Source organism: Hyperoodon ampullatus (assembly GCF_949752795.1).
Source record: "Hyperoodon ampullatus genome assembly, chromosome: 10".
In the NCBI taxonomy this organism is placed as follows: domain Eukaryota; kingdom Metazoa; phylum Chordata; class Mammalia; order Artiodactyla; family Ziphiidae; genus Hyperoodon; species Hyperoodon ampullatus.
The window spans coordinates 38,909,173-38,920,817 of record NC_136923.1 but is presented as its reverse complement, the minus strand read 5'-3'; the positions used below and the strand labels follow the sequence as shown (position 1 = coordinate 38,920,817).

At 58.3% G+C, this 11,645-nt stretch overlaps 1 protein-coding gene across 1 annotated transcript; it reads left to right on the top strand.

Annotated features, from left to right (window-relative positions):
- Positions 1 to 5,809: 5,809 nt before the first annotated feature.
- SLC38A3 (solute carrier family 38 member 3) lies at positions 5,810 to 11,409 on the top strand (the record flags this gene model as incomplete). Its single annotated transcript, XM_079713858.1, has 15 exons — positions 5,810 to 5,955; positions 6,046 to 6,127; positions 6,301 to 6,416; positions 6,990 to 7,063; positions 7,146 to 7,238; positions 7,318 to 7,399; positions 8,500 to 8,582; positions 8,665 to 8,723; positions 8,878 to 9,042; positions 9,124 to 9,203; positions 9,476 to 9,576; positions 9,807 to 9,931; positions 10,028 to 10,172; positions 11,113 to 11,216; positions 11,305 to 11,409. Exons 1-15 carry the CDS (start codon positions 5,855 to 5,857, stop codon positions 11,407 to 11,409), a joined length of 1,515 nt encoding a protein of 504 aa, XP_079569984.1. The 5' UTR covers positions 5,810 to 5,854.
- Between the last annotated feature and the right edge of the window lie 236 nt (positions 11,410 to 11,645).

The window sequence follows — 11,645 nt, the reverse complement described above, 5'->3', positions numbered from 1 at the left end:
AAATGGAGAAACTGAGGTGCAACAGGACAAGCTGGGTGGTTCGTGGTCTCTGGGTGGGGGCAGGGAAGGTTTTTGAGCCAAACTGAGTGCACCCTGAAAGTCTGGGCTGGGCAGGGTGCAGGCACTCAGTCTGAGGGGGAAAATGTTTTGGGGGAGTGGTTGGCTACAAGAGAGGTACAGTTTTGGCATCTGTGTGCACAGAAAACTGGGGCGGGATGTGCAGTCTATACCATAATAGGATAGGGGCACTGCAGGAGGATGTTCCAGTGCAGACATGGCTGGGGAGCCAGGCGCCACTTGGAGCAGGTGAAATGGGGTGGAGGCTTGCCAAAGACTTTGAACCCATTCCATTCATTTAATATTTACTGAGTACCTACTGTGTGCCCTGTGCACACTCAATCTGGTGGATGGAGGGCTGGACTTTGGATAAGACAGATGCATGGTGGGGGCGCTCTAGAGGACCAGGCAGGGCTTCTGGGGGCCTAAGGGAAGGACCAGCTGCTGGGCAGGAGGGGCTTTCCGGCCAGCGGCCTGGGGTGGCTTGGATTTGAATTTCCGCTCTGCGGGCCACGTCCTGTACACAGCCTCTCAGCCAGCACGTCTGCACACGTGCATGGCTGCTGAGGATGGGGGTCACTTCAACTGACTGTCCTCTCCGTATACCTTTCCTATTGTGTGGGTAGACAAGCCATGGGTGCTGGACTAGGGGGCTCTGAGCTTACCAGCTGGGCCTGGCCTGTGGCCCCAGTGGGCTCAGTCCCACCCTCTGGATGTCTGCACCCGGCTAATGGGAGCATAACCTGCCCTTGTAGGAACCTGGAAATGCTGTGGCATCCCTGCAGTGCCCACTGGGCCTGCTGCCCCCTCACCTGGGCCTCTGGCTCCCTCTACTTCTTGCGCCTTCTGGGATGCTCTGTCTTGTCTTGCCGTCTCTCTGTCTCTTTCTCCATCTGGCTATCTCTAAATGGTTGGCCATCTCTGTGGACCTGTCTCTCACTTATCTGGTTGTCCCTGTCTGAATGTCTATCCACCCTTCTCTCTGTGTATTCTTCTCTATTTGTGTCCCTCTAGATCCGTCTGCATTTCTTTATCTCCCCGTGCCTGTCTCTTGGTCTGGATCAGTATGCATGGACACAGATATCATGTGTGTGTGTTTTCTCTCCCTGTCTCTCTCTTCCCTCCCTCTGACTCTCTCTGCTTATTCCTGACATTGGATGGCGCCTCTTCTCTGGGCTGACCTTGCCTTCTGCCCCCCCATCGGGGTCTCCAATGAGTCCTGAGCTGCCCCAGGCCCCTGCTCCAGCTTTCTTTGGGGCCAGAAGTCCGGCTGTCCAAATATTTGGCCGCCTCCAGGGGATTCCGAGTCAGCAGGGAGGAGGATGGGCTGGCTGGCTCGGGGTCTCCCCTGCCCCTGGGGGGGCCACAGGCACGTGATGTCCTGTCCTTTGCCTCAGCTGAGCCTCGGGCTGCACGTCCTTCTCAGTAGGCTGGCAGTGGGGGGGAGGGGGCTGCTGCTGGCTCTGGCCCAGTCTTGAGGCAAGAGGTTCCGACTGCAGCTTCCACTGGGGGCAATCTGAGCAAGGAGGGTCCAGGGGTGGGCAGAAGGGGAGGCCTAGGTGTCTGGGGATAGGCCCAATGCTAAGCATCTGTTAGGTTTAGAAAATGTACCCTGTCACAGGAAAGTCCATCTTCCGGCCCCAGCTGGGGCCCTCAGATCCTCCTAGACACGTCCGGATACCCGGAACACAGAAGCGCCGGGCCAGAGAGCCAGGGGATGAGGGGCTGGTGTGACCGACACATCAGTGCTCTGCACCATTTGCCTTCCCCTCCTGCATGCTACCCCCTCAGGACCAGCCGTACGTTGGCCACACACTAGCCACTTACTCAGTGTTGTTGGCAGTGGGGGAGTAGTGGACGGAAGACTGGATCTGCTGAGGTCAAAATCTGGAGTTGTGGGTCTGGTGGAGGGGCAAGGGGTTTGTTTTAGTAACCTCCCGCGTTCCAAACACCCGCCCACACACCCTGTCCCTAGACCCCTGACCTCAGCAATCAGCTCCACACCAATCTCTGTGGCTGTGCCTTGAGAACATACAATCCAGATGTGTCTGTTGAATCCAGTTTCCCTGTTCACTGATAGCTTGTCCGAGGAGGGTGTTATCCTTCTGAAACCTGGAGAAGCAGGTGGGCAAAGGGGCTCTAGGGAGGGACACCTTCTCTCAGCTAATGAGGGGAGTGTTAAGTAAGGACCGGTGAACTAGAACTGGGGGCAGCCCTCATCTGTGGGCGCCCAGGGATGACCACAGTGGACCCTTAAACCAGGCCAGCTGCCTCTCACCTGAGACCTGAGCTGAGGTGAGGGCTGCCCAGGCACAAGGAGCCTGGGGGCCGTGGCAGCAAGCTCTGTGGGGTCTGTGCCTCCACCAGCACAGGTGGCCACAGGACCGAGGGAAGGAGGACAGTGTGACTGTCTCCCTGTAGTTAGCCTGCTACTGCAGACCCACTCACGTCCCTGAACACTGGAGAGGAAAGCCGGGCTCAGAGCCCTGGTGGCTCCAAGGCCCTGGATGCGGGGACAGAGAGGTGAACTTCCCATAGCAGCTGACACAAGCAGTGGCCCCACGGTGGCCTGGATTCCTGGATCTCGAAATCTTTAATTAGCCAAACTCAGCGCCTGTTGAGGAGGTGTGCCTGACGAATTCTCACCCTGTGATGTGTGCGTGGGCGGGCATTACCTGTTATGCTATCCCCATGGTTTCTGCACCCCCCCCCCCTTATCTCTCCACAGAGCAAACAGGCCCCAGGGCAGTGGCCTGGACCATCGATTTACTGCCTGAACCGATGCTACACTCATGACAGATGCCATTCTGATGATCTGCCCAAGGTCGCAGTGATCTCCCCACCCAAGAGCCTGACCCCTCTCTGGGAGCCTGTGGTCTGCTCTGGGGGCGAAGTCCTCAGGGAGGCTTCTCACTCTGTCCCCACCTTTGGTCAAACCTCATGGAACCCCCGGAGGACAGGAAGACACTGAGGTCCTGAGTGGGGAATACTTTGTCCATGGTCACATGGTGAGGCAGGGCCAGGTCAGGCCTCAGACCCAGAGTGTCCACTCTGGGCTTTTCCCACAGTGGGTCAGAATCTGCTGGCAGCTTTCCTCAGGCAGGGGCTATCCCCTGAGTCTACTCCGATACCTGATGCAAAGGAGTCTGGCAGGCAGCAGGCCTGAGAGACAGGAACTGTCAAAAATGGGCTGCCAGCCTCATGAAATGCCTGGAGGTCCACATGTCAGGCCAGTACTAATCTCTACCCTGGCCCTCCAGCCCTTAGCCTTGCCCTAACTGAAGTACAGATTCCTTGACCTCGACTTCAAGGCCCTTTCAGGCTTGTCTATAGCCACGGAACCTTCATTCTATTCTCACAGCCTGCCTTATACCATACCTCAGGGCCTTTGCCTATGCTGTGCACTCTGCTTGAGGTACTCTTTCTTGTTTCCACATCCTGGGGGCTCCTGCTGGAATTTCAGAACTGGCTCCCTCACCTCCTCCTCCAGGAAGCCTTCCTTGATGCCCCTCTCTCTCCTTTTTTGAGTCCCAGCGCTACGTGGCTTGGTTAAAAGCCACACTATGTGCTGGGGTTCCCCTGCAGGAGCCATAGGGTGGGGGATGTCTGTGTGGGTTTTGTCCCTTCCAGACTGGAAGCCACTTGAGGAGGGGTATTCCATGTCCTCTCTGGGATCTCAGGCCACCCTGAGACCCAGCAGTGACTGGTCGTGAGTAATAGGCAGGACCTGAAGGTCTAGGCCCAGGTCCTGCTTGAGGGGATGGGGAACCGGGAGCCAGGACCTCAGGCACTTTGGCCATGACCATGCCATGGGCTGTGGTCTCCCTGGAGGCATTGCCTGGCTACTAGGGAAGAATATTAAGGCAGAGAAGAGTGCTTTGTCCAGGCTGCTGACTCAGCACACTCTGAGGGCCTGTCCAAGCCTGCCCCCGGGCGGAAGGCCAGTCAAGGGCAACCCCAGCTGAGAGCCAGGGGGCACTCTGGAGTGACTCTGGAGACCAGGTGCTGGTATCCTTGGAGGGGTGCTGTTGGTGAGGCTCAGGGCAGGGGCATGAAGAAGACAGGCTTACCTTAGGGACTCTGGTCCAGGGGAAGAGGGCGTTAGAAGAGATGCTCAAATTGTCATGGTCCTTTGTGGACAGGCTGGAGGAGAGAAGGGTTCAGATGCCAGCATCAGAGGAAGGAGAGGTAGGTTGAGGGGTCCAAGGGTGCCAGGTATGGGGTACTCAGGACTGAGGTACCTAGGATCTGAACTCTGGCTTGGGGCTGCCTGGGGCCATTGCAGGGAGGCCCACTGGTCGGTTCTGTGTGGCTGCTGCCTCCAGAACACCAGGGCCTGTGGCCTGAGGCCCGAGTCCTGAGCCTAGCCTCCCCTACCCACCCTAGCCCTGAATGCTGAGTTTGAGACCCATGGTGCTCCAGCTTCAGGAGCAGACCTGAGACCATCAGGATCTGGAGTGGGGATGGGGGATTTGGGGCAGGATTCAGGGTTCCCAAGCAGAGCGGGTGCCATGACATCAAGACTAGGCTCTGGCTGACCTGCCTGGCAGGGCTGCCCCCTCCCTGGTCTCCACTCTGGCCTCAGATTTCCTGCTGGTCTATCTGGCCTTCAGGATGTCCTTATAGAGCCTGGGGACACTATGCCCAGGTACCTTCTGGGCATGGGGTAGGTGGCTCCCAGCGCCAGTGATGGGAGAGGGGCTAGCGAGTTGTCTGGGCGGTGGGCAGAGTTGGGCCTGGGGAGGATGGGAGCTGATCCCTTTGGGGTCCAGCAGAGCTAAGCCCTGAGCGCAGGGAAGGGAAGACTGATCCAGTGGTCCAGGCCCGTCTACAGCTGGCCAAGGTTCTGAGTTCCTGACCTGGGGCTCCAGGAAGTGGGGAGTCTCCTCAAAGGGTGGGCACCTAAGGGTGGGGGGTTCCCCAGCAGGGGAGGGGAGGCTTGAAAGAGAACATGGCCCTGAGGCCAGAGCTGTGCAGAGGGTGAGGCCTGTGTGGCCCAAAGAACTGGGCCGCAGGGCACCCATTTCCTGGAAGGCCCCTGAGGGCCCTTTGCAGCCAAGCGGGCAGGGTCCAGGTGTCCAGCCACCCAGCACCGCCTTAGGCCTCCTGGCTCCGGGGGGGTAGCCTCTGCGCCTGCCGTTCCCAGCGCCAGCTCTCAGCCCACAGAGGGACCTTTGTTCTGGCTGCCAGCAAAGCCCGCCGGGTGGCTGGGAACAGGGCCCACAGCCCTCGCCCTCTCCCGAGGCCTCCAGCCGTCGGGCAGTGCCATTCTAGGTTGGCTAGGAGGCCCCTGGCACACAGGGCACAGGAAGCTGTCTCCCAGTATTAATATCAGGGAGGGGCAATCAGTCCAGGGCCCATCCCCAGAGTGGGGTCTGGTGGCCTGGGACTCAGCCTCCTGGGGTCCTGACACCACTGGACTCTGAACTCAGGTCATCCAACTGAGCTTTACTTCACAGATGGTGAAACTGAGGCCCCAAGGGCTTGCCTGGGTCCGTATGTATATGTGGCAGGGGAGTGCTAGGTACTGGCTGAGGTGTCACCTCAGAATGTCCTGGAGAACTCAGGTATCCGAGCTCTGCCCCTCAATGGCAGGTTCCAGGGTGGCAGCAGGCAGAGCTGCATGAACATGTATGTCCTCAGGGAACTTCTGGGAGGTGTGCTACAGTTGCAGACTTCCTGTGGGAGTCTGGGCCGTGAGCCCAAGGAGCGGGGATAACCAGAGGGACTGTCTGCTCTGTAGACTTCTGACTGCGTCAGTGTGAGAGCCAGTGTTCCTGGTGGTGGTCCCTGAGCCATGGAGGCACCTCTGCAGACGGAGATGGTGGAGTTGGTACCCAACGGCAAACACTTGGAGGGGCTACTCCCTGTCGCCACCCTCACGGCTGGCAACCAGAGGTGAGCGAGGGACTCAGTCATGGCTTAGGGCAGGGCAGGGTGCAGGGCAAAGGACTGGAGCTGAGCTGCCTGGCTGGTCTGTGCCTGCAGGGTCGAGGGCCCCGGACGGAGCTGTGTTGAGGGTGAAGGCTTCCTACCAAAAAGTCCCAGCAAGGAGCCACACTTCACCGATGTGAGCAGGGGTGGCCGTCAGGGGCTCGGGGACACCCCTGGGAGCTTGAGGGCAGTAATGAGGTGCTATGGGGCAGCGATGGGAGGCCAAGGGATGGTGCGAGGGAATGCTGATTTACCCTCCACAACTTGCTAACTCACCCCAGCCCTCCCGTCTCACTCTGGTGCCTGCAGTTCGAGGGGAAGACATCGTTCGGGATGTCAGTGTTCAACCTCAGTAACGCCATCATGGGCAGTGGCATCCTGGGGCTCGCCTACGCCATGGCCAATACGGGCATCATCCTTTTCCTGTGAGTGCCCTCAGCAAACCTTCTAAAGATAGGAGCCCTAAACAGGCCACCAATCCTGACCTCCCAGGACCTGCCAGTTTCCTGTCACAAGACCCAGGCTGCAGTGGGTGGGCACTTACACTCAACCCAAACCACAGCTGAAAAAAAACAGCCATGGCCAGACAAATATACCTCATCTCCCAGTAAACCCGCTGAGATGACAACACGGGGCCAGCCTAACAGGACTGAGTCTGTCCTACCACATTTACACGTGATGGATAAACCCCATGGCCAGGCCTTCTGTGGGTACACGTGTCCTTACCTCAGAGCTCTGCCCTGCAGCCTAAATGGAAAACATGTTTCTTCCAAGATCTCAAGGGGAGGTGGTGCTCAGAGGGTCCCTTCTGGGTCATGGCCACCCTGGGTCAACCCAGGTGATGTTCACCACCCCTGGGGCCTGCCGAGCTTGCATCCACACATGTTGGGGGTCCAGACACCTGGGTCACAGACCCCGCACACCCAGGCCTCCTGGAGCTCATTGCCCCCTGCCTGCCAGAGGAGCCCCAGCGACCTCTTTTCATCCACCTTCCCCAGGTTCCTGTTGACGGCCGTCGCCTTGCTCTCCAGCTACTCCATCCACCTGCTACTCAAGTCCTCAGGGATCGTGGGTGAGCCCCAAACCTGGCCTGTAGCAGGGAGGGGTGGGCTGGAGAGAGCACTCCTGACTGTCCTGATTCCCTGTCCCCACAGGCATCCGTGCCTATGAGCAGCTGGGCTACCGTGCCTTTGGGACCCCAGGAAAGCTGGCGGCAGCCCTGGCCATTGCGCTGCAGAACATCGGAGGTGAGGCTGATGGGCAGGTGATGGACGGTGGACAGGCTGAAGGCTGGCTGGTTTGGCTGACCTGCCTCTCTCCCCCCAGCCATGTCCAGCTACCTGTACATCATCAAGTCCGAGCTGCCCCTTGTCATACAGACCTTCCTGAACCTGGAGGAGCGGACCTCGTGAGCCCCAGGGTGGGGCGGGGCTGGGTGAGGGTGGGAGGCCCTAGTCTAACCCTCTATGTCCACCACTAGCAGAGCCCAGGCTGGGCTAGTGGGAGAGACAAGACAGGATGGAGGTGGGGGGCAGAGAGCTGCCGGCAGAGCTACCATTCAGTGCACACTTGTTTATGAAGCGCCTTGGGGAAGACTCCCAGGAGGGCCATGTGGGGCAGGAGGTAGTCTGAGGCTGAGGAAGCCGGCCCCGCCTAGCCGTGGACCCAGCCTGTGAGCACAGAGGACCTGAGAACCTCAGGCTAAGCTCTAAGCTCCTGCTATTCCTGACCGTGGCTTGGGTGTTAGCCTCCCCACCACCTCTCCCCAACCAAGAAATTAAGCCTACAGTGTCCCAGTTGCCTATCATCAATTTAGCCAGTTCTCATGGCATGAGCATGTTTTGTGGGTAGGAGCAGAGAAGATAGCCAGGCCCTGCCCTTGGCAATACAGCCCCGGCAAGCAGAAAGGCTGCATGGCTGAAAGCAGCTCTGGGAGGAAGGAAACAGCCAGGATTCTGCCGCCAGGCCCTGGGAGCCTTTCCCAAGGAGTTGGCCTTTGGGTTTGCCCTTGAAGGAGGGTCTCGTTCCTCATCCCTTTAGCTCCCTGTGTCCACTGTCCACTGAGGGCGTGGGGCAGGATGATGCAGGATGCAGATGCTGGGGGGACCACAAGGAGCTCAGGTGGTTGGCAATTCCCTGAGACCCCCATGGAAAATGCCTCACCCCCCAGACACAGGTCCTTTCATCCCACCCACCCCCTGGGCCCCTTGGGGCCACTCCATGGGGAGGATGGACCCAGACCTGTGTGTCCTAGAAAAAACAACCACAGTGACTGTAATTGTAATGGTTACCAAGCAGGAGCCGAGTGTATTAGTCCTCACCTTGTCCAGGAGAGTGCTGGGAGTGGGCCCATTTTGCAGACGGGGAAAGGGAGGCTCAGAGCTGTGGACAAGTATTCTTCAGAGATCACTCAGTGGCACCACGGGTAACCCCGGCTGGGGGTCAGGCGGCCCCATCCCCCGAGGCTGAGTGGACTCTAATATCGGCTCCCCACTCCCGTCCCTGCAGGGACTGGTACATGAATGGAAACTACCTGGTGATCCTGGTCTCTGTCGTCGTCATTCTGCCTCTGGCACTGATGCGGCAGCTTGGTGAGTGTGGCGGGGCCAGGGCGTTGGAGGGATGCATGGGAGGGGACCTTCGGTCTCACCTCCCCCCTCCCCAACTTTACAGGCTACCTAGGCTACTCCAGTGGCTTCTCTCTCAGCTGCATGGTGTTCTTCCTAATTGCAGTGAGTTACGCTCCACGCTGGTCGAGGGAGCGGGGCAGGGAAGCCTGGGTCAGAAGGCAGCTCCTCCAGTCCTGATCTAGATGTGGCTTCACAGTGACTTCCCAGGCAGCCTAGCCTGGCCCTGATACCCTCATCCTTCCCTGCCCCCACCTAGGTCATCTACAAAAAGTTCCACGTGCCCTGCCCGCTGTCCCCCAGTTTAGCCAACATGACAGGCAACTTCAGCCTCGTGGAGGTCATCAAGGAAGAGGCAGGGCTGCAGGTGGAGACGGAGGCCACAGCCTTCTGCACCCCGAGCTACTTTACCCTCAACACACAGGTTGCAACAGACCAGGGAGGGGGCAGTGGGCCTGGTGAGAGTGTCAGGGGCTGTTCTGACACAGAATCCCTGTTTTGCCAGACGGCGTACACGATCCCCATCATGGCTTTCGCCTTTGTCTGCCACCCTGAGGTGCTGCCCATCTATACAGAGCTCAAGGAGTAGGTATCCGTGGCTGGGAGAGGGGGAGGGAGCTGCCTTGAGTTGGTTTGGGGAGAACGGATGCGGTCCTAAAGGGGGGAAAGAGTGACAGGAGCCAAGTCGTTTTATCCAAGGTCTCCATGGCTGCCACAAGGGGCGACCGGGGGCAAGAAGGAGGCTCCCTCAGCTACCAGATGGTGAGGGTGTGGTGCCAGAGAGAGACCCCAGGACACATGGGGGTTTCCCGATGTGGCCCAGCTTGGCACCAATCCCCTCCCCTGCTGCCCCATAGCCCCTCCAAGAGGAAGATGCAGCACATCTCCAACCTGTCCATCGCCGTCATGTATGTCATGTACTTCCTGGCCGCCCTCTTCGGCTACCTCACCTTCTACGGTATGGCTGGACCGTGGGGGCAGAGGCAGAGGCCAGGCTGGGGGGCAAGGGGCTGGCCAGTGGCCATGGCACCCTGCATACTATAGGCGTTCATTAGGTCTGTGATGCCTAGCTGTGCCCTGCAGCTGTGGAGGTGTGTGTTGCCACTCCTCAGTGTCAGGGTCAACCCAGGCTCAGAGCCCAACCCCCTCCCTGGACCTCCTGCTGACCACCCTCCCTGCCTGCCACAGACAGGGTGGAGTCGGAGCTGCTGCACACTTACAACAAGGTGGACCCGTTTGATGTGCTGATCCTGTGTGTGCGCGTGGCCGTGCTGACGGCAGTCACCCTCACAGTGCCAATTGTTCTGTTTCCGGTGAGCCAATGTGCAAGTAGCCAGGTGGCCAGACCACTGGCGGGGTGGGACTGATGGGGCTGACAGATTGATGACTCTCCCCACCCTGCTTCCCAGGTGCGCCGCGCCCTCCAGCAGATGCTGTTTCAGGACCGCGAGTTCAGCTGGTTGCGGCATGTGCTCATTGCTGTTGGCCTGCTCACTTGTATCAACCTGCTGGTCATCTTTGCCCCCAACATCCTGGGCATCTTCGGGGTCATCGGTAAGGGTCTGGCCCTGCTGTGAATGGAGGCAGGGTACTGCCCCAGAGAACTTCCCTTCTGCAAACGCTGGCAGATTCCTAAGCTCATACCCTACGTTTCAGTGATGGCTGCTGGCCGTGTGCACAGCTTGGCCTCCCATCTGAGATTTGTCCTTAAGGCTCCCCTAATCCATTTTGAGGGCTCAGAGCCACCGAGTCAGTTACCCTTGCTGGGGGTGCTGGAGGATGGAGTGGAGCCCAAGGGTCAAAGGGCCTTCACTAAGGATCTCATTGGCTCTTGTCCCCACCTCACATATGAGGAAGTTTAGAGTGATTAAGGGAGAGCCATATAGCTGTTAAGTGGAGAGCCTCGACTGGGCCCCAGGATCATGGGACTATAGGTTTAGGGTTCTGTCCAACTGTCCCAGTTGGGGCTCTGAGTGGGAAGATCAAACAATTCTGAGACGTCTTTGGGGTGACCCAACTCAGGAGACTGACTCCCCAACCCAGCTCTGCAAGGACCAACACACAGACCTGGGGGCTGAGTATCACTGATATCACTGACAGGACTCTTGGTTCTCTATATCTGAAAGCTGACTCAAAATGAATTATACAGAAAGTAATGTATTGGCTCAATTAATGGAAAAGCCTTCAGGAATAGCTATATCCAGGAGCCCAATATCCTCAAACTTCATCTCTGTCTCTTGGCCGGCCTTTTCTCTTTGCCAGCTTCATTCACTGACAGAGTTTTCTGACACCAAAGGCACTAGCCTTCTATCCTGGTAGACAAAGAACAAGGGGAGGGGCTGATGGGCTCTCCAGAATCAGACAGAGCTCTCGAGTGGAGTCTCAAGACGAGACTCCTTCATCAAGGAATGTTTGATCTCATTAAAGGGTCCACCCTGAGCCTTAGCCAATAGGTGGATGTGAGCCAGTGGTGGCCATGCCTTATTCTTTGCAGGTGCCACATCTGCCCCATGCCTCATCTTCATCTTCCCTGCCATCTTCTACTTTCGCATCATGCCCACAGAGAAGGAACCTGCAAGATCTACCCCCAAAATCCTGGTGCGAAGGGCCTGGGGGTTGGTGTGCTAGTGTGGGGATGAGGGGGCTGCCCTGACCTCAGACCTGACCCTGACTTCTGACCCCACAGGCCCTTTGTTTTGCTGCACTTGGCCTCTTGCTGATGACCATGAGCTTGAGCTTCATCATTATTGACTGGATCTCGGGGACCAGTCGGCATGGAGGAAACCACTAGGATGACCCCCATCCTGTTCTGTCTACTCGTCCTCCTACCCCTGCCCAGACTCTTCAGCCCCTGCTCCCATCCAGTGGCCAGTTGGAGGGGGAAGAGAAAGACGTGGTGAACACTATGGCATTGGGCCCTGCCCCATGTCCTCTCTTTCGAAGTTTTTGTTAGAGCCAGGACCAAGGCCCTTGGGCCACTACCCTGCTGAGCTCTTGGCCTACAGGGGCTTCCTGAGCTGGGAGCAG